Below are 23,113 nucleotides of genomic sequence, written 5' to 3'. Positions count from 1 at the left end.
GGCTGGAGCAGACTCAGTCCTAAGGTTACTGTACATGGACAACAACGGTAGCATATGACACTAGAAGTGCAAAGAAATCTATTGTTACTAATTGTATCATCATATCTTATAGAACAGGAAGAGGGTAAAATAATGCTCCAAAGTAAGGCTACATTTTAGCTAGGGAAAAACTCACGTAGAAAATGGATTGTGTGGAGAACCAGAAGTCTCCTTTTTAAAGGCATGCCCACTTAATGGTAATCCCATGCAGTTTCAGGCAAAAACCAGGCTGGTTTTTATTTTTCATACAGTAAAAATGTTATTTTTGCCTATTGTATTTGAGTATTTCTGCATACTCGGGTCCCTAAACAGTGTTGGAATTGCATAACTTGGGTATAACGAATGAACTTGGAAGGCTTTTCAACCATTTTAATCAATTTTCCAGCAGGCAAAATTTAAATTTCACACCAAATCTATGTGACATACAAGAGCATCTCAATAAATTAGAATATCATAGAAAAGTTTGTTTTATGTCTGTAATTCAATTCAAAAAGTGGAAATAACACATTATATAGATACATCAAACACAATGAAACATTTCATGTCTTAATTTAATTTCTTCTAATTATGATCATGGCTTACATTTGATGAAGACCTAAAATTCAGTGTCTCAAATTTTTTTTTACAGAAGACCAATTTAAAAAAGAATGTTTAATATGGAAATGTTGGCCTCTGAAAAGTATGTCCATATTTAGCCGTTTGACTTGAACTACTGGAAATTGATTTTTCCATGATATTCTAATTTATTGCGATGCACCTGTACAGTATGGTATCAACCCCCAAAAATTTGCAACACCGTATGAGACATAAAACTGATAACTGACTAAACCTGACTTCCATTACATTTCAGTCCTCTGTAATACTTAAAATCTGTTATTTTGTTGTGAGCTCTTTGTGACACCAAAGAACAGAAATATACACATCTACGCATTAAAGTGCTGCATAAACTTTGGTCCGTTACCAGATTTTGTTTTCCCCACATGGGTCCTGATGATAAACAAATTGAACATCAATACACAAGCGAAATGTGGAGACATCAACAATTTGACCATCTTTATTTATCTATTAATAATCACTTTTTACAAAATTCACATGGGTGTCATCTTTTTGGCTGTGAAGCCTCTCTTCCAGTCAGTCCCTTGAACTCCGCTGTGCGACCGACACGATGAATCACAGCTTACTTCCACAAAATACAAGCGGCTACTGCCAGCCACTTATTTCAAACTTAGGCCACATGCAAGTCACTGTAACATAATTAATAGCATCGCTTCTCCACTGCTGCTTTGTTGATGAAGGCAAAATCCCACAGAGAAGCCAGTGAAATAATTCAGTTTTGCACTTTAATGATATTTTAAGAAACTATCTCATTTTACCTCTGGGGAATAATAATAATAATAATTTAAGATCAGGTGATTTCAGTCAAAACCAAACCTGATGTAATTTGATTTTGAAGTGTCGTCGATTTTCAGGTCAACAGCACAAATGCTAAATGGCTAAATTTATAAATTCTGACAAGGGGAAGAGAGTTGGTATATTAAAATATGTTATAGGCCTTCAAAGCATTTAAATTTCTGATTTTGTGTGCCATTGGGACATATTGCTGACTGATGCTATACGTAAACAATCCATTCTCTGCAAAATAAAACATTTCTACATGCACACATTCCAACCTAAGTGCCATTAAAAACCTTCCTGTCAAGCAAACAAGCTACTGTTTGTGGCTCTCATGGCAACATTCCCACACACGTACAGATTAAGCTGCCTGTGAAATTACACAACAGAACATAACCTCCATCACTGTGCCTCCACAACAACTACTTCACGGGGACTGGAGCTGGATGATGATAGGGTAGAGTAAGAGAAAGAAAAAAAGGCAAGAAAGGATGAGAACAGAGCAGAAAGACGGAGCAGAAGCAGACAGCAACAAAGTGGGCTGAAGGTTTCCCCTTTGGTGAACACCCTTCATTAACACATCCTCCTGGTTAATATGTAGATGTTAAGGAAAAGAATGACAGAAAATAGCGACCTGTCAAGCTATCCATTTCCCGCTGAGTTTAATTTTAACCAGAAACACGTCATTTCAAGTGGAAAACATGATGAGGCTCAAATGGCATCCTCAGGTGAGACTGTGTGCTCCTCCGGCGACTGGCTGTGAGGAGGGGAGGGGAGGGACTGCTGAGGAGGGAGGGGAGGACCCAGGGAAGGATGTGGGTGGCTGTCGGGTAGAGGGGGCCGCATGGGGGGAGCGTAGTGAGGATGAGGAGCGGGAGGAAGAGGAGCTCCACCGGGAGGGAAACGAGGAGGGAACATCATGCCTGGAGGTGGAGGGGCCCACACTGGAGAGACAGGAAGTGAGAAGAGAAGCGTTAGGTTCACTCTGATATTAATGGTGCTTTCACACCGGTTTGGTTTGTTACATCAAACCCTGGTGATATTGCCTGGTTAATACAGTTATGTTTGGGATCATGTGAAAGCTGTTAATCAAAACCTTTTGCCCAAACAACCAAATTTTGTCTTGAGCTGCTCCCTCTGGTGCAATGTGTTTGTAGTGTGAAAGAAAACAACAGTAACAGTAGTTATGTGATTTTAAGCATGATTTCAAACTCTAAACTAACAATAAATCAATCTGCTGATTGACAAATCTGTTCAGGGAGCATGATGCAGTGAAAATGATCTGTATAAGGGCATTTATATAAAGTATTCATGCTCTGCTGGCCCATTATGGACACTAAGTCTTATATTAATAATAATGTTTAAAATCAATTATTTTGTTTGTGCTGCATAAACTTTGTTCAGTTACCAGAATTAGAGACTGAAGACTGAACCAGAGCTAAACCTTTGGTTTGGACCAAAACTACAGGTGTGAAGCACTGTTAGAGATATATGGTACTAAAAGGTTGGGAGGATAGCTGTTCCCACTTACTAGGCCTCATGGGAGGGCCCCCAGGACCCCTGGGAGGGAAGTAATCAGGAGGTGGTGGACCATAGGGGGCTCTGCGAGGAAAGGGACCGTCCATGGGGTTCATTGGACCCATCGGGGGTCCAGGGGGGGGTGCACCCCCCATCCTTGGATCAGCTTCAGGGGGAGTCCTTCGATCACCAGGACCAGACTGGTGACATAGGTACAGAAAGGTTCCAGATATAAACACACACTCAAACTACATAGCTCTCAAACACACACGTATACACACAAAAACTGTACATCTATTACCTCTCTATGATCCTGTTCACCGGGCCCATGGCTGTTTTCTCTGAAAGAGCCATCTGCACATAGAAGAAATTATCAATCAAGAGTTAGATTGTTCGTGTGTGTTTTTGTCTACAGGTTCTGCTCTTTCATTTCCATATTTGCACATGCAAGTTCTCCTTTTTCAGATGTTCAAAAGAGTCAAATGTAGAAAGTCAGTAAAGATGTGAATACAGGAAACGACAGGCAGCTGAATAGATTGCTCATGTGACTCACCTGGCATGTTTGCAGGGTGAGGAAGGGGTCCCGGGGGGAGACCCCTAGGATGGAGAGGGCCGGGTGGGAGAGAGCCAGGAGGAGGCAAAAGGCCCAGAGCTCCTGGAGGAGGAGGAGGTCTCCTGTACATCGGACCTCCTGGTTCTGGGAACATATAACCTGATAAACAGACACAGTGAAATATAATATCAATGCCTCTTTCTAAAGCTTGAAACAAATTAAACAGATGTACTGTGACATGTTGATGTTTTCCCTCTCAGGATCAGGTCATTAATGATCTAATATAAACACTTTGATCACAGAGCTTCATAGACAGCAGAGTTCCAGCATCAAAACTCAAAATGCTTTAAACACATTACACATGCTCTATCAAGATGCATTCAGCATGCACATGCACACAACATGTATTTGGTTGCTGTCTTGCTAAACACATGTGCAACTTATAACCTTAACCATGACTGAATACCTTTTCAAGTGATGTTATAAGCTACACCTGTGAAGTACTGCTTTTTTAGACATGAAAGTCATGGTGCACATGGTGCCACACAAACTCAGGTTTTCAGTTTTTCAATCTGTCTAAATTATGCAATAATGACCAGAATGAATGTTTAATGATGCAGCAGATATCCAGTGGAGCCACATGCAAATAGGAAACATAAAAGAAATGGGTTTTTTTGCAGTCTGAAGGTTCATCCTGACTTTTATTGTTGTACCATCATCAAGGGGAAAATGCTGGGAAATCATCTTGAACACTTACCTGCTAGGTCTTGTGGCAAACTAAGAAAACTAATTTTTAATATTTTTAATTAGTATAATTTCTGTTGAATGTGAATTAAATTGTAATCTCAATATTCCAAGGTAGGTCAGGGCTGGGCAGGTTGTCTGCGCATCACCAGGCCTAATAATACAGGTTGACCCACCAGACATTACTGATTCCTTCTTTTTGTCTCTCTCTCTCACACACACCTGGAGGTCCGAGGGGCCCCGGAGGTCCGAGGGGCCCTGTTGGCCCAGGGGGTCCTGGTGGCGGGCCCCTGCGATCTCTCTCCCATGTTGGAGAGATTGAGCCGCTGTCTGAATGGGGACCTCCACTCCGCTCTATCTCTCCTTGGCCACCTGGGGACTCCACTGGACCACGAGGCACTGAAAAGGACCACAGGAAAGAGACAGCACGAGGGAAAAGAGGGAGAAAAGGAGAGATGTTGTCGAGCGTGAGAGAAAAAGAGAGAGAGAGGGAAAGAGGGAATGGAAGAACCAATCGGTCGCAGAAAAATATCAAACAAATTAGGCCAGAATGAATGTAAGAGAGACAAAAAGAAAGTGTCCTGTTAATCAAAATGATGTGCTCTAAGTTTCCCAGTATCATTCCAGTGTGCTAACAGCATGCTAGCATACAGACCATGCTACTACACATCTACAGTCGAACATGCTACAGCCAGATGGTCATCTCAAAAATGCTGTGTTTACTGTGATGATTATTGGACTGAATAAGCAAATGTTCTATATATGTAAAGTAAGATGATGTGTTTTAATTTCAATTAGCAAAGTGAGTCAGAGTGTTTCCTTTAACATGCCTTCTGTGGATTGTGTCTTCCTGTGTGTGCATACCTCTAGGAGACAGTCTTGCAGGTGGTCCATCCATTAATGTAGGAGGAGACAGAAAAGCTCTGGTTTCAGATGCAGGTCGACCCAGAGGAGATGGACCATATGGGGACCTTTCAGCTGAAAGTGAAGGGCAGTTTGGTGAGAAATCTGTGGCCTACTGCCTATTTGCCACAGGATATGATGGAAGCTCAATAATTCATGTTTTGGTTTAGAAAGGAGTGCTTACCTCTGAAAGGCAGTGGTCTGGCCAGGCTGTTCAGGGCATAGGGATCTTTGTCGAGGGCGTCAAGTTTGAACTGCGTGTCTGTCAGCCTGTAAACAAACATACATAATGCATGACAAACATTTTTCTGGACCTGACTATGTCATGATCACTGTGTAGAACAGCAAATGAAACAGTTTATTGAAATCCAGAATCCTATCTTTTTATTTTTATTGCACCACAGTTGATTTCATGTGCCACAAACAAAATGACTGATGCACCAATGGGGCCGATTTATTCAAATTAATTCTATGTGTAAGTCTGATTGCATGTGTGTGCGCTACATCATGCGTAGACCACGTAGCCGGTGGAGCTAAAAACAAACTTGTCAGCTGTTTGGAGGCATTTCGCGCTTGCTGCGCCAACAAGTTCTACAGCTACTTGTAATATCTGCAAAGGGGTGGCACTGCAAAATATGACATTTAGTCATTTACATTTAGTCATTTAGCAGACGCTTTTATCCAAAGCGACTTACAGAAAAAGGGAAATAATCAAGCTATAGTGTGATAAGAGCCGTTAGTGCAGCAATAAGTGCTAAGAGACGATTCTTTAAAGAGTAGAATTGTCGTGTGGTGCTAAGAGAGAAGGTACTCTCTTTTTTTAAAGGTAGAGAGGGACGCCCCTGCTCTGGTAGGAACTGGTAACACAACCATGCACCCCCAGAAGCATGATGCAGAAGAAATCTACAAGCTCAACCAATCATTAAGTTATTATTTTATGCAGTGCTATAGTTTTATCCTAGAATGTTTAATTCCTACTTAAATTTGACCAATTTATTGCTGCATTTAAATGGTTTACACTTGAATAGTGTTGTTGAGTTGGGTGGTAGTAGTCTCAGATAGCTACAGTTTATAAATGAAACACTTGTATCTAATTGGTACTCTTGACTGATACCCAAAGCCCAGGTACGAGTATCACTGTCGGGACTGAAAGTCGGCTCAGTGCTTCCCTAAATAAAATATGCTGTGAATAGACAATTTGTGAGTGTGTCTAAACCCTGTGTTAGCCCCACTTAAGTTACTGTTTGCTTACTTCTGTCTGAGGAGGGCGTTCTCTCTCCTGATGTCTGCTAGCTCTCTGTCTGCTGCTCGGGCTGCCAGCTGTAAAATCAAGTCAAGATCAGTAACATGACATGACATGTGTACTCTAACTCAACATACATACATATACAGTGAAGATCAGAGCACTTGAAAACCCCACTGAGATAGGTCATTTAAATACAGCACACAGAACATCCATGGTTCAGTTCCAGATCTTACATAGGAAAATGACACACAGCCACACTTAAACCAAAGAAATGGCTTTAAAATATTAAAATATATATATAGATAATAATCTCAATATTGCTTTGCTCTCATGTGTTTGAGGTGTTTTACTAACCCAATTATTGTGAGCTTTCTTCTCATGTGCTGATATTTGAGTCTGGTAAGACTGTTTGGTTTTGTCCAGCTCTTCCTCCATCTCTCCCGCTCGTTGCCTGAAGAAAAAGTGAAGTACAGGTGAGACTACAGGTGTGTCTGTGCATGGGAGGCTCACACATATTCCCTGTATATTACATACTGTCAGTGAGTTTGGTACTTTGTGGGAGTAGCTACCTGTAGTTGCAGAGTTCTTCCATGGCCAACGCAATGTTTTTGTCTGCTTTGCTTAACTTCTCTTCTTTCTGCATGCGCTCCTTCTCCTCCACTGTCAGCAGCCTGTTAACACATGCATTCATTAACACTCTAGTTTCCATTTGCTCTTCCTACTTCTCTTTACATTTACTCTTGTGTCTGTACCTGTGTAGCTTGAGCTCATTCTCCTGGTACATTTCTGTCATAATCTGGAGTTTCTGTTGTAATCTTTGGACCTAAACACATGAAAAAGAGAAATGATTTAAAAAGTAAATTAATGTGGAATGTGGTATTAAGAATATCGAAACATAATAGAGGGCAGCTACCTGATCTGAATAACTTTCAGTGTCTGACTGCAGAAATAATTTCTCTTTTTCCAGCTCCTTAATGCCCACTAGAGGGGAAGAACAAAAACACACACTCAGATGTTTATATGCTGCACAGCACATATACATTATTATATATCATTTGTTCTGTGTCAGACAACTTTATGACAACCTTGGTAAAACAGACATCAGTGTGCAGTTGACTCACCTTGCAGGTCGTCTTTAGCTTTGACTTCATCGTTCAGTTTGGCAAATAACCTGTCCTTGTCTTCATCTACTGCTTTGAGGTCTGCATTCAGCTAATACACAAATACAAAAACAACATATAAGTAGGCATTCAGTAAAGTTTACAGGGATGTTTAATATGGATGATTTTTTTAGTAAGGGTGCTCCAATCAGGATTTTTTGGGCCGATCAATGATCACTGGAAGCCATTTTGGCGGATAGTAATCACAGATTCTATTTTAAGCCTATTTGTCATGTAGTATTATTTATTCATTGACATTATTTGCCAAATTGAAGTGCTGGAGATAAACAAAAGAAGGGAATAAAAGTAAATATCCAAAACAAATAAAATGAAGAAAATAATATCATTCATCATTAGATCATTATTATATGTAACAAGTTAACAAATTAAGTTAACTATATTAGAAATAAAAACAATATATCAGTGTTCAATTTTGATTTGCAGAATGGCGTCAATATTTCATCTATTCATTCATCTATATTAATTTCTTTACAACACACCATGCAGTTTGCAGATAGAGCTGCTGGTGTTTTAGGTCTGGAAAGCGATTTTAGCAGTGTGTGAAGAAATGTTTCGTGTGTTTTGTTTCATCAGATCAGCTTTCTGTTTGGCCTCTACAGAGACCACCGATCAACTATTTACTATTTAAAGATCTGCTGATAATGATCAGAGGTTGACTGAATTATTGGAGCACACTCTGTTTTTAGTTCTACAGAGAATTTCCAAACATTTCAATTCCATTATCTCTGTGGACTCATGTCCATTTTAGTGAAATACCTTAGCAGCATAGATAAGTTTCTGGACTTTTTGGAGATGGCCTTGTGTGTCCATAATGTCTCCTCTTCCGTTCTCCTCTCCTCTTCCTGACGTACCATTGGACGTTTCCTTCTCTCCTTCTCCCTCACCTTCCTCTTCCTCCAGGTCTGAATCCCAACCTTTCATCCTCAGCAGCCGATCTGTCAAGGACTGGAGGCATAAACACATAGTTGGGATCAAACTCATTTCTAACAACAGAAAGTAGTATAACTGAAAATATTAACATTGTCAGTTTCTTTTACATCAGTTAGCATTCTTCTTCTGGAGTAGCTCTTGAAATATTTCTATTGGGTGAACCCCTGTTTATTATGTCTTTTCTTTTTTTTTTTTTTTCTTTTTTTTTTACATTCGAAGCTTCTATTGATGTTTTCAAATGAAGTTTGTTATGACCTCTCCTTTTTTTTAATTAAATCAACTCATTAAATGAATAGAAATCGTCAGTTTCCTCAATATAAATATATGGTAGAGGCAGAGTAATCCAATAGGGTCATAAAAATAATCTAATAATATTAGTGTTAGAGACATATTGGTTTTGACTGCACTGAAGATGTTGTTTTTGTAAGGCTAAACAACAACAAATATAGATTTAATCAGAATATCTTGGTAGTGCCAAGAGCTAGGCTTAAGCTCAGAGGGGATCGAGCGTTTTCCATTGCAGCCCTAAAACTTTGGGACGTTTTGCCACTGCACATTAGACAGATCTCCTCACTATCTAATTTAAAATTTCTTCTTAAACCTACCTATTCTATTTGGCTTGTAGAGTGTTGATTTTATGTGTACATGCCAAAAAAATGTGCGGTCAGTGCATTTTATTTATTTTATTCTATTGTATTTTATCGTTCTATTGTCTACTTCATCTTTTTTATTGTGCTCTTATTGTGTTATCTATTGATTGTTTTTATCTTTTAGTGTAGCACTTTGGAAACCTTGTTTTTGCTAAAACTCCTGCTATATAAATAAAGTGGATTGGATTGGATAAAAACATGTTGTGAATTTAGGAAATGATTACATCAATCTTTTTTCAAAACATTTTTGATTTTTTTGACCTTACAATGACAACAAAAAAGTTATTGGAAATGTCTGGATCACACAAGTCAGAAACAATTCCACGCAGCCACAGCTGGAATCTAATTCTACAAAAAGTACAATATTGTCTCAAGTGTGCAGAAATACCAGGTTTAAACTTTGAACAGTTAATTTCAGTCCTACAGTCTTTAGCTACAGCAGTAACTAGTCACAATATACTGTAATTAATGCCAGAACCAACCATACCATTATACGCTCATCCTTGTTGGCCACATCCTGCAGCATCCCGCTGTGGGCGGCCTCATACCTGCTCATCTCAGCCTCCAACTCACTCACTCTTTCTGCCCATCCCTCCACCTGCTGCCTCAGCTGCAGAGCAAAAGAGAGGGAAGACGTGGGAGATAGAGCCAGAAAGGGAGGACAAAGATACAAAATATGCCAACAAAGGATTAGATTTTTCAAAAACAAATGGGCTAAGTAATACTTTTAAACACTCCTTGCAGAAGCACAACCCCATCACTTGCTAGCAGGCACAGTAACTGAACTGTAACTCTGTAACTGTGTGTTCATGTGTGTTGACACCTCCTACCTGAGCATTACTCTCCTGTAGCAGTGTGTTCTCCTCTCCAGCTGTTTCCAGATTCCTCTGTAGTCTGTCGCTGTTCATATTGTACACTTTCAGACTGGTTTGTGCCTAGAGACAAACAGGAAGCAACAATGAAATATGAAACACTACCGGACAGAGCAGAGGAGGAAAAGATGAAGGAGCAAAGAGGTTAGATAACAGTACCTGCTCTTCCTGTGATTGGAGGTCTTTGGTTTCTTCTTCTGTAGTTTTCATGCTCTCTTCAAGCGCTGCTATCTGGAAGGTTAACCAAAAATGAATCCACTCTATGAGATTCAATCCAATACAGTGGTTTCCTGTTCCTATTCAAACGTCATTCTTGAATAATAATTGTAGATGTTACAGTCTGGTTTATTGATAGCAGTGTGTGTGCTGCGCTCCTACCCTCCTTTCTTGCTCTGTTCTGTGCTCTCTCTGCTGGTCCAGTTGATCCTTCAGTTGTTCCAGATCCCTCTCTAGTTCTCTTTTAGCATGACCCAACTGTCTGGCTTTGACCTGGAGGAGCAGGAAAACAACATATGTTCAAGTGATGGCTAAAGAGTGAGCGAGTGAAAATGAAAAGTCACATCACACAACCAGTAAGTGATACATAATTTTCCCAAATTTGGTGGGCACTTTAGTTTTTGAAATATTCACCATAAAGTAGATATAGTTGGTATTTTTAGACCAACTTATGAGCTGATTCTGCAGCTTCATAGAGCTTCAAAGTGAGCTTTTGATCAAGTCTCTCAGTATTTAGAAATACTAACTCGTTATTTTGAGAATGTTTCTCAATATAATAACGTCCAGGACCTATTCCAAACATACCAAAGACTAAAGTATGTATATATCACTGAAGTTACATCTTATGAAAATAGAAAGATTTTTAGCAAAACAGTACATAGATGACTGTAGTTGTAGCACTGTGGTTTTGGTTACGAAGAAGCAGTTGTTAATGTCCCTTTAATTCTTTATTCTCTCTGTCTTACCTCCAGCTGTTCTGTCTTTTGAGTTTGGGCCAAAACACCACTGTCCCTCAGTGAGCTCTCCAGGTCATCATGCTGCAATTGAAACATAATAAGGAAATTAATCTGGGTAAATATGGATTAGACTCAGAAATACATTCTACAAAAGATCCTTTGCTCCAACAGCCATCAGGCTGTTTAATTCTAACAGAGCTAACAGACAAACTGAATATCCCCTTGGGATAAATAAAGTAATTTTGAATTTGAATTAGCATTTGAACTTGTTCATAATTGTGTGCAATGACTTTGCAATGAGAGACAATTTGTGCTAATTGATCCCACCTTAGAGAATATGCATAAAACACTGTATCTTCTAATTAAGATGTTTTTCACACCAAGGAAATCAAAACATATTAGATGAATTTGGCCCACAATGTTGTGTGTCAGACAGGCTCCGGTACCCACCTCTTGTTGACATTTGCTGAGAGTCTCAAGGACTTTACACTTCTCATCCAGGAGCTGTGTAACCTGCTCAGCCATCCACCGCTCCTTACCTGAAAAACAGGGATTAAAAACCTTATAAACACATTCTAATTATTAAGTTATTTCTAACATGTTTCTGCCTACAGTGGTCAGAGACAGCTGAAGTGACAGTGACAATATTATTTCTGTCAAGTCATAAAAAATGATGGAATAGGTAATGAAAACTTACTTCGATACATTCTGCTTTTGACCTGTAAAGAAACAATTAGAAAACAATGATGGTCAGGTAATGAAGGGATTAATCAATTGACAGATGTAGTCTTTTTAAGGCTGTGTTTAAGTTCCACTCCATACTCATATACTGCTTCAAATCTTTGTGTTGATGATGTGAATATACATGGTTTTGTACTCACAGAGCTGTAGCATCTACATGTGAACAACAACACTGTCACCAGCCCCACTAGACTAGAGACGATGACTGGTTCCCATGGCACCCCGTACAGGTCTGGCCCAGGTCTGATGTCATCTGGCAGTGACGACACAACCTGAATGAAGAGGAGAGACCTGTTTATTTTAGGAGTTGGTTTTAATGAACTCTTTAAAAAGAGTTGTGTGATCCTTATCAGTCTGGGAACAGCATTTGGTTTACTCCATTAAACCCAGCACACAATGTACACTGTACACAATGGAATAACTATTGTGGACAAAAGGATCAGCTGCTTAGTGCATGACCCTGCAAAACGAGTTCTAATCAATTGTGGTGATTGCAAAGAAGATGGTTTAATGCAGCCGGGCAAGTCAGAGACCCAAAAAACAGCTGTTGATTCAGTAAGTAGGGTTATACGTCTTAAAAGAACAGTATTAAAAGAACAAGACTCCACAAGATGTTGACACTGAAAGAACAGCTGTATGTACCTCTGACGGTGTCTCAGAGGTCAAACAAAACTGGTTTAGGCAAAAAAAAGTGCACCATGCTTTGACCTCAGTTATTATATGTAGTTAAAAATGCTGTTAGAGAGGAATGAAATATGTGTTCTGTTTACAGTTGACCCTTCTAACTTTGAAAAAAGTATTTTAATTTTGTTTAAGAATAGTGCTAAAGTCATTTTCTGTTTTAAAAAAAAATCACCTTTATATCCCTCTCAAACACTTACGCTGTCTCTGTAAGATGCATTTGATTGTGTTAGGCAGAAACCTGAAAGATGGTACAGATTTGGCGCAGAAGGAGACATCTGGCTTATTTAATTTTTAAAAACTACACAAGACCAGTTTTTCCCCCAGGCTGTCATCCTGATAAACAGTGATCCAAACAGATGATCTCAAATGAATACACTGGATAAATCCTGCACAACCTGCATTTATTGTTTATTCCGTCACTTTCAGCATGCACATTTTTCTTTGTTTGTTTGTGTACCTTTTCTTTAACGCATTGCTCAGTTTATTATGTGTTAAACGGTTTGTCTTTTTTCTATTGAAGTACCTCTGAGAGCATTGTAAAACTGGAATCAAATACTTGGCCAATAAAGAAGATTCCGATTCTGATTTTTCAATTGTCCAATTAATTAATATTTTATGAATGAGGTATTGCACACAGTTAGCCTTGACTACTGAGGCTTAACAGTTTATAAAAGAAACGAAATGAAATTTGAAAAAGCACATGCAATAGTTTAGCTAAAAGAATAAACAGCTGGAAAGCAGTGACACCTGGGGCTGGATTCACAAAGCATTCTTAAGAATAAAATGCCTCTTAAGTGCCACTTTTTTCTTAACTTTGCTCTTAAGACAAAATGTAAGAAGATTTGGTATTCATGAAGAAATTCTTATGTTTTCTTTAGTTGTTTTCTTAACTTTCTTCTTATTTTTTTTCCTAAGATAGAACTTGAGAACAAATGAGATTCTTGAAAACAAAGTTCTTAGACTCCTTCTCAAATTTCTTCGCAACTTTAAGAGAAGCCCTCACCATTCTTAAAACAGCTACAGTGAAAAGATAAGTCTTGATTTGTATTTACTTGAACCCATTTGTATGACATTCATTTGATTTCTTTAATATTTATTTTAGCCTCAGACAATGTGTTAACACATTTTGTTCATTGAAGTTGGTCAGGGTAGTTTTTTTATGAATGTATCACGTAAAGCTTATTTTGGCAGTTAATTGAAATGTCCTTTCAGTCTGTGTGACATGTAGACCTATCCCTAGATTACACTACAATGTACTTTTAGTAAATCACGGAGGCAATTGTTGTATTTGATACTGGGGCTACTTAATTAATCACTATGAACATATTATTTAAGTAGGCCAAGTTACTGAAACCATGCAAGTGATCTTAAGTTAAAAATCTAAGAACCTCCTAAGTGAGAAAACTAAGAAGTTCCTAAGACATGCGACAATTCTTCAGAAAAAAAATGGTGAATAGCATTTAAGAACATTCTTAGGAACATCCTATTTTTTTATCTTAAGAACACTTTTGTGAATCCGGCCCCTGATTACTAACGTGACTACCAATTAGCTGGCTAACTAATACTAGCTTACTCTGTGAAGAATAACAAACACGTCTAAAACAACGTCTAAAAACGCAACCTAAAATCTCAATGTAGTGTTGACAGCTGGTTCACAGAATTGGTGCGACACGCATACTGTCTAACACGAGCTGTACAAAATGAAAAGATGTGCTCAGCAATATCACTGAGCTGTTTTTGACAGCTTGACAACCCGTTACGTTATGTCAGCTGTGATGGCTAGTTATAAAATGCTAACGAAACCTGCCACATAACGTACATCCTTCACTTTCTCCACGGCGATACTGTAGTAAGCCTCTGCCGTCGTCTGAAACTCCGCCGCCTTGTTGGCCAACAGGTCGTTCGCCGTCGGTTCCGCCATTTCCGAATTATATCATTTGGTAATTAATTTAATGATATATGTCATTTAAACGCCGAAATTAGGAAGAGAAACTACGTCCCTGAACCGGGCTAGCGGCGGTTTCACATCCTATTCACAACACTGACGCTCTCAAGAGTGGACCACGTCACTTTGCACGTCGTAGGGGGTGGCGGATTACTGAATACTCTCTACAAACTCCTCGTCAAGACTCTACTACTTTTTTTTATTGCTGCATAGGTTATTAAAACTAAATTGAGATGGATATTGAAGAATTCATAAATATATAGATACGTATTTAAGCACTTATGGGCTCGTGTAGATATTAACACCCCCGCCGGTGTAAATGGTTCTCTCGCAACGTCACCAATTGTAAAATGCCACACTGGCACATCGGAGCACTTTTAAAGTGACACCAAAAGAAACAGGTGTCACTAAACTAAATGGAGAATTTTTGTCGTCGTCTTAGGTATCACTCGAATAACTAACACAATTATTTCAACCTTAACACATAATGTTTATACACAAAAGCCAGCTTCTCGAGTAGCTTACGACCATGTGTCACCTGTGTTGAGTTACGGCTGCAGGGTAATAACAAGCTGGTCTAAGTAGGACATAGGTGAAGACTTGACTCAGCTACATGTTTAAGAAAGAAATACTCACCGGACTAGCCTCATTCTCATCCATTTGAAACCAGAGAATCACAAGTCCTCAAACATTTGAAAGAGTTTGCATTTACAGCAGAGCAGGAAGACTGCCAGCTGGCTCAGTGTATGTAACAGACCCAGCAGCAGCACTGAGGAATGGGAGTGATGACGGAGCCAGGCCAGTTTGACAGCTGAGGAGCAGGCTAAGCATAGACTGACTGTATAAGAGGCCAATATGAGTGGCTGATCAGCATGTCACAAGTTCAGTGTCTTAAAGGACAAGACTCCACAGGATGTTGACACTGAAAGAACAGTTGTATGGACCTCTGACTGTGTGTCTGAGGGTCCTTTGGTCAATTGTGCAAAACTAGAACACGACCTGACAACTGGTTTATGCAGACTTTCTGAGTAAATAATGTGCACCATGTTTTGACCTCAGTCTCTTTTTTTCTAGTTAACTGTGCTCTTAAGGTTAAAAAAAATGTTCATTAGCATTTGATTTATTTAACTTTTGTTTTGTTTGCAGTTGACCCTTTTCACTTAGGAAAAAGTATTTGTTTTAGATTGTTTAAGAACAGTGGTCAAGTAATTTTCTGTTACAATTTAAATCATTATTTTTACCCTTACATCCCTCTCAAGATTCATTTAACGGTGTTGGGTACAACCTGGAAGATGATGCAGATCAAAGAAAACTGTGTTGTGATAATTTAACAGGTTAGTTCAGCCAAAAATGAAAAAATAAGAAGGCAGACATCTCTACTTACACTATGTAAAACACTGTAACTCACACCAAAACACTCTTGATAAATAGCATGACAGGTAAGAGTGAATATATGTAGTTTTAATTCAAGGGTAATTTGTCCTTTTAGCCCTCATTCAGTTTCCATGGATTTAAATGTGCAGATAATTCTTACCTGTACAGTCAGCCATGTGAGCAGCTCCCTCACTGCATCAACATGAGTAGTTGAGTCTTCAGCGATCTGATGAAGTAAGTCCAGAATTGTCTTCATTACCCCTGGAACAAGATTCACAAACAGAATGAAAATTAAAACTTTTTAGCTTTCCACCTTTGTCACAGTGATATATTAATAGAATTAAAACAAAAATAATGTTGTGGCCATGCCATAATGCTCAAAGTTGTGTGTTGCAGGAGTGAGGATGCTGTAGCCCGGGAAGCATTGAATAAATCTTTGAATCATCTTTAAATCCTTCTTGATTAAGGGATACTTGAGTCACCCATACCTTGAGGACTAGACCCCTCTTCACTTCTTTTCCCCTCCTCTCCTTTCTTCTCATCCTCAGTTTGCCTCTCTTTTCCTGTCCCTCCACTCAATCGTCCATCTTTCTCTTTATCCACCTGAGTCCATTGATTTCTTGGAGCTTTGTTATCCAGACGTACAGAGGAATCTCTCATCTTACTCCACTCTTCCACTTCCTCATCTTTGCTGTGAGTTGGACAGGATTCACCATCACAGCTGGCCTCAGCTGCATTTAACAGGGAAAAACATGCACTGATTGAAATCATTGCAAGTCAAACCCATACCAAAATTTGAAAAAATTAATGAATGCGTGATCTTTGTGGTCGTGTAGGGAAAAAAATACCTTGATGGTTTGTGCTACCCATGCTGAAAGTCTCTCTCACTCTGGCCAACAGCATTTCTAGCTTTTGAAGTGCGATGAGCGCTCTGGTCTTTTCTTTATCCTCCTGTGGTGCGTCCTGGAGCCTCATGCTAGGAGCTACCAGTGTGTCTCTGTGATAATGCAGAAGTCTTTCTATATCTAACAATATGGATTCATCACTATCGGGGTCATCAGTCATGGTTTCTGAACTACCTAAAATGAAATCCAAAAACTGCAGCTTGTGTCGCCCAAACAGCTCACTCAAGACAGTTGTCTCATCTGCGCTCATATAGGCGAGGAGGTTCTTGTAATGCTTGGAGAGGGTTTTTGTTTCTGTGGGATGAGACTGGTTCTGAGTTGGCGACGGAGATGGTGTCTCTGTAAAGGAAGGCTGCAGCTGCTGTTGTGACACAGTGGTGGGAGGGTCTGTGTGCACGTAATCCTGACTAGAATCAGTGGTTGAATCCAGTTCTTGTTCAGGTGTGAGAGAGGCTTGTGCCACAGATGTCTCATCTGTGTTCTCAGATTCCGCAGCTCCATCAGTGTCGGCGACAGGTGTTTGGGTGAAAAAGCTAAAGGCGTTTTTAAAAAGGCCGAATGCTCCTCTGCTTCCTGTCTCTGCTGTCCCTTTACTCTCACTATCAGGTGTCATGCCCTCAGTTTCGACAGGGCCACTGGAGGAAACTGGAACCTCCAATCCTTCCTCTGTCCTGAATTTAGAACCATCAGTTTTATGATCTTTCATGTTGATCTCCCTCTCTTTCATCTCAGTGTCCTCCTCTGTGTCTATCTTATGATTGGAGTTTATTTGCTCCATAGAGATCCCGTCGATGCTCGTTTCAGTGTCTTCAGAAAGCTCATTTTTGTTTGCCTCACTGGAATACAGTCCATCATCTTTTTTCTCAGCTGTCTGGTCAAATAAAAGTTGATCATGAAGCATCTCTTGGCCACCTTCACCTAAATAAAACAGATCATCTTCTCCCTTCTCACCCTGCTCTTCTCCTCCCTCATCTGCCTGAGCATCATCCCTTTCTTCCTCCTCCTTAACTGGTAGCTTCTCACTCATCTCATTTGCTATAAATGTTTGCTCTCCTATCTTCATTGTCCCTTCATCTATTGAGCCCAGTTTATTCACAGAATCATTTCCCTCCCTCACAAATCCGTCTTCACTAGCTTGAGGACAAGACTCATTTGTACATTCAAGGCTCCCCTCTAACTCTTTGTCCCTCCTCTCACCCTCCACATTCCCAGTCTCCTGCTTCCCCTCAACCTCCTTGTCTTGTGTTTCATCTATGACCTTTTCTTCCTCTTTCTTTTTTTCTTCCATTTGTGGGTTTTCTGTCTGTCTTGTTCGAGTCTGTGTGGACATTTCACAGGACACAGATTCCAAGCTGTTCTCATCTTGTGTCTCTTTCTTGTTGCTTTCTGACTCTGGTGTGGCCATGTCTTTCTCAGTTTGAGCTAAAGAGTGAAAACTGTTTTCTATCTCGACCTTTCCTTTGCTGTCTTTCTTCTCATGTTCCTCTACACCTTCCGCTTCCACATCTTTCACCCCCTCCTCCTTTTCCTCTTTTAACTCTTTGATGGTGTGTTGCTCCTCCTTCTTTATCTCCTTCACTTCCTCCTGTTTCTCTTCTTCCTTTAATTGTTCCTGTTTCATCTTCTCCATCTCATACTCATTCTCCTCTTCATTTAACTCCTTCTCGTCCCTCTGCTCCTCCTCTTCCTCTAACTCCCCATTTTTCACCTGGTTGTCCTCTTCTTTTATCTCCTGCTCTCTCTCCTCTTTTATCTTTTTTACCTCCTCCTGACTCCCTTCTTCCCCTATCTCCTTCACTTCCTGTTGCATTTCCTCTTCCTTTCCCTCTTCTTTCTCCCCTCGCTTTTGCTCTTCCCCCTTCGTCTCCTGGTTGTTCACTTCTTTTATCACCTCCAAATCCTCCTGTTTCATATTTTCATCTAACTTTACCTCCTCCTGATTCCCCTCTCCCTGTATCTCCTTCACTTCCTGTTGCATCTCATCTTCCTTTCCTTCTTCTACCTCTTCATGCTTTTCCTCCTCAACTCTCTGCTGCTTCTCCTCTTCCTGTATATCATCCACTTTGTGTTGCTTCTCCTCTTCCTGTATCTCATCCACTTTGTGCTCCTTCTCCTCTTCCTGTATCTCATCCACTTTGTGCTCCTTCTCCTCTTCCTGTATCTCATCCACTTTGTGCTCCTTCTCCTCTTCCTTTCCCTGTTCTATCTCCCCCTGCTTGTCCTCTTCTTTTGACCCCTCCACTTCCTCAGTCTCAGTCTCTGCTGTGCCTGATGACAACAAAAACTGACCTTCCCCCCCACCACCACTGATCTGACCTTGTTCTGCTGAATCACGAGTCTGAGTCGTGAATATTTCTGTCCTTGCATTGTTCCCTTCACCTTCACGATCATCACTACTAGCACCAGTTGTGGATTCTTCTCCTCCTCTGCTCTCCTCATCAACCAAATCCTCTGTTTTGTCCCCTACCTCGTCCACAGATTGTCTCATGGACACATGGACGCCATGACCTAAATCGATGTCAGATTGTGTCAAGAAATCCCGATCAGTGTCACTTTCTGTTTTAATGTCTTCTTCTCCTGCCTCTCTCTGATTATCCTCACCCTCACTTTCTAGTGATTTGACCATCTGATTATCCTCCATTTCTGCGGATGTTTCCCTATCTTCAATGCTTTTCTCTTTCCTGTGATAATCTGAAACATAATCTTCACCATCCTTGCTACTATCTGAAGTACCTATATCATTATTATCACTGTCAGCACTGACTCTGATCTCTGATGTTGTGATGTCTTGGTCTTTTAGAGTTTCTTCCATCTTTGTTTCAGTTTCTTTTCTTACCTCCTCTGTTAGTGCAGGTAGGGGCTGACTGGTATCCACATTCTGTGAACTTTTGTCCTCTTCTGTCTCCTTAAAACCACTTCCTGTACTCTCATTATCTTCACTCTTGTCTTTCCTGAAGCCTATAATGTCCCTGAAACCCACATCGAACCAAGAACCAGATGCTGGCTGGCCTTCCTCTTCCTGGATTGTCTCTGTGGTCTCTTTTTCAGATGTTGTCTCGTGTCCTGACTCCTCATTGGTCATCCCAAACCCTAATGTGCTTGACAGTCCATTTCCTAGCCAACCCAATGTCCCTGTCTCTTTCTTCTCCTCTTCATGTAATTGGCTTCCCTCAAGGTCTAAAGACATTCTCCTACTCCTGAATGTCTCTGCTGGTTCTTCGTTGTTTTCTCCTTCTTCATTTTGATCTGTTTTTTTCTCGCCCCCAAAGCCGAGCCACCCAGTCATGGTGGCAGTGAGAGACTCAGCAGTTTCCGTGTCTTCTTCTCTACTTTTCACAGCATCATCAGGTTGTTCTTGTCCTCCCAACCCCAGCCATCCTGTCACTGAAGAAGCCACAGAAGCTTGATTCTGCATCTCTTTTCCCTCATCTTTTTTCTCTTCTTCCTCTGTAGACAGACTTAACCATCCTGTCATTGAAGAACCGAGCCAGGAAGAGGGAGCAGACCCACCTTGTTCGTTTAGAGTTGCAGCAGTCTCCTGCGTATCCTCCAAAGTCCCCGCAACATTTTTGTCTTCGTTCTCTTCTGTTGATGTCCCGTCAGCTTCCTGTGCTGGAACTAGAGATTCTGTCGAGACATCTCCAGTATTTGAAGGACTTTCAGGATTTGTGTCATCATGGAAGGAGATGCTTTCAGTCGCTTCTAACTCCTGGTTTTTGATTTTCTGATCATGACCATCATCATCCTCACTGTCTAGATGACTGGAGTCAATGGGATAACCAAACTCATCCATACAGAAGAAATCAGATTTCTGAATAAAGAGAGGAAATGAGGCGTGGAGTTACTGTTGTGTCTTTGTTATGCAATCAAACAGGGCAAAACTTTCCATACTACAATTAGAAACAAAATGCAAGTAAAATTAATTTGCAGTTAAGAATATATTTATGCAAATTTAATTTTTGTATTGGTTTTATGGCTTTTATTTAATACAAATTTAACAACTAATAATATCGTATTAAATACTATACCATATAACAGAATACCAGTTAACTGTATTTTTCTCTTTATCTACCTGTAATTTGAAGAGCTACTGAAATCAAAGCCTGTTTACCTGTGTGTCCACTACTTCCTCTGCAGTAGCATAAACCTGCTCCTCTTGCACTGCATCCTTTGGAAAATAACCAAATTTTCTGTCAATCTGTAATCAAAAGGAAACAGAAAATCAATCACAGTCCTGTAAAGCCGCAGCAGCAATGTGGAGGAATGGAAGGAAGCAGAGCAGAGGATAAGAAGTGAATACGATGGAGATCAAAATTCTTTTAAAGATTTTCGTCTTTGTTTTCGAGTCTGTATCAGCTGTATCAGAAGAAAAAAAAATACTTTTTGTTGATTTTTATTTCTGTTATTTTTAAATCCTGACATACTATATGCAAAGGGGTTTCATGTCAGATTTAAAGCAACAGTTCACCGATAAAGATAAACTACATATTTTTCCTCTTACCTGTAATTAATCACTTTTAATGTGCAATTAATCAATCTCTATTGTTTTGATGGGAGTTGCAGAGTGTTTTGCCATAGAGATGTCTGCGTTTTCTTGTATATAATGTAATTTGATGTCACTTGGACTTCGTTGTGCTAAAAAATATATACGTTTAAAAACTCAACAGCAATGTTTCTCTCCAGAAATCATTGTCTGGTGAGTGAGCATAATCCACCAACCTTGTTGTCAACAGTTTCATGAAACATGGATCTATTTTCTGACATGAAAATGCTCACAACAAGGTCTCTGGATTATCTTGAGTAACCATGAGGCAGACAGCAGTCATACATCAACACAATCTCACCAAAAACATCTATCTAGACTAATCTAGACTTCTAGATAGATAGAAACATATGTATTTTTCATTTTGGGGTGAACTGGCCCTTTAACTAGGCTATAATCTTGTACTCCATTATACTGAAAACAACCTAAAGTATATACAACCCATTCCATATGCATTCAGTTGTAAAGTCCTTGTTTAAAAACACTCCACAACATTAAAAACTGAAGGTATACATAGTCACATTGATTCAGTCTGTGCTTAAGCAGTAGCAGATTTAGGAGCATTAGTCAAATCACGTTAAATCATAGTGAGATATGGTGTCACATGGGTCATAATTTACCAATTTTTTATTTATTTTTGTAGATAATTAAATGTTATGTCTCTGAAAAGCGACAGAGAGTGGATGAGTAAAATTATTACCAAAATAAAAGACACTTTTTTTCTTTTATTGGTCAGCACATTATTATATCATTGTTTAGGATTATTCACTCATTCTGTTTGTTATAGTATATAATTGTATCATTATATGAATGAAAACTGTCTCACAGATGTTTGTGTTTACCTTGACTTGGCCAATCAGTGCTGACTGAGAACCAAAACTATCTGTATTATAATGAAGACTAATCTCTTTAACAACTAACCTGATATTAGAGACTGTTTGAATTGGATGGGTTAATTATTACACTGTGCTTTAAAGAGAGAAGAAGGCAAACAGAGGGACGTATCAGACTCACACTGCCTGCCCAGAGGTCTTCCCTCTTTCCGGTCAGTTTGTGGTAAACAAAGATAGTGTCTCCCTGTCTGAAGCTCAGGAAACGGCAGTCCTTACCGTGGTGGTCCCTGATGGCCTGCACCCTGCTCATCAGGCCTACACACACACACACACACACACACACACACACACACACACACACACACAATATTAAAATTGAAAATGGATGCGTAAAACAAAAAAAAACAGATTACTATTATAAAGAAAACTGAAAATTGTAGATCATATAAATGTATATCATAGGATACAATCAGGCTATAGGCTATATTATCAGTTTAAAACTTACTTTCACACTCAGAGTCTCCACAGATCTTGTAGTCAGACAACAATCCCAGATTTAAGTGAGGTAAAATCACGAAAACTATTCCTGATGCCCACAGGATTCTACCAACCCCCGAAACAGCCATTCTTGTTGCTTTAACAGGAGTGTATCATGAGAAAATGTCCATAATAATAAGTCCAAAATAACTCCAGTCACGCTAGTTATGCTGGCAAGTGGACATTGCCTCTAAGCTGCTGCTGTCATGAAGACTCAAGAGTAAATGAGAGAACTGAGATAAGATAAAAGGCCAGCGTGAGGATAATCATTAACATCCAGGAGCGGCAGGCCAAAGGTTTTTATTTTATTTTAATATAAAAGGGTATAGTCAGTATATTCTAAAACTGACATTTCACAGTGAAGTAAACAAACAAACATGGTGACAGAGGGTGGTTTTGGCAAGCTTCATCATGGACATTTTGTGGACTTCAGCCTCTATCTTAAAAAGATGACAACACGTGTACATAAGTACAATTTTGAAACTAACAGTATGTTAAGTAGTTAAAATGATGCCTTTGTCACATGGGATGTGTCATGAATATTAATGACACTTTGAAGTAACATTAATG

General features: G+C 39.6%; 1 protein-coding gene across 1 annotated transcript; it reads right to left on the bottom strand.

Moving 5' to 3' along the window:
- Positions 1-1,078: 1,078 nt before the first annotated feature.
- mia2 (MIA SH3 domain ER export factor 2) lies at positions 1,079-22,744 on the bottom strand. The gene is made up of 28 exons (XM_059353251.1): positions 22,512-22,744; positions 22,188-22,321; positions 20,742-20,828; positions 16,574-20,441; positions 16,214-16,456; positions 15,886-15,986; positions 11,863-11,994; positions 11,679-11,700; positions 11,432-11,520; positions 10,991-11,062; positions 10,407-10,517; positions 10,188-10,259; positions 9,987-10,091; positions 9,644-9,766; positions 8,333-8,521; positions 7,517-7,607; positions 7,309-7,376; positions 7,148-7,218; positions 6,965-7,066; positions 6,750-6,846; positions 6,402-6,469; positions 5,334-5,419; positions 5,111-5,224; positions 4,469-4,645; positions 3,503-3,661; positions 3,251-3,303; positions 2,963-3,149; positions 1,079-2,375 (listed from the first exon to the last, which is right to left on the bottom strand). Exons 1-28 carry the CDS (start codon positions 22,630-22,632, stop codon positions 2,143-2,145), a joined length of 6,975 nt encoding a protein of 2,324 aa, XP_059209234.1. The 5' UTR covers positions 22,633-22,744; the 3' UTR covers positions 1,079-2,142.
- Positions 22,745-23,113: the final 369 nt, after the last annotated feature.

Source organism: Centropristis striata, chromosome 16 (assembly GCF_030273125.1).
Source record: "Centropristis striata isolate RG_2023a ecotype Rhode Island chromosome 16, C.striata_1.0, whole genome shotgun sequence".
Taxonomy (NCBI): domain Eukaryota; kingdom Metazoa; phylum Chordata; class Actinopteri; order Perciformes; family Serranidae; genus Centropristis; species Centropristis striata.
This window is presented reverse-complemented; position numbering and strand designations above follow the sequence as displayed.

Excerpts from the sequence above, each read along its gene's own strand:
- mia2 (XM_059353251.1), bottom strand. The coding sequence starts at position 22,632 with ATGGCTGTTTCGGGGGTTGGTAGAATCCTGTGGGCATCAGGAATAGTT. Across the intron at positions 7,219-7,308 it reads CTGAAAGTTATTCAGATCAG|GTCCAAAGATTACAACAGAA; the intron begins GTAGCTGCCCTC and ends TCATGTGTTTAG. Across the intron at positions 3,150-3,250 it reads GTGAACAGGATCATAGAGAG|TCTGGTCCTGGTGATCGAAG; the intron begins GTAATAGATGTA and ends CTATGTCACCAG.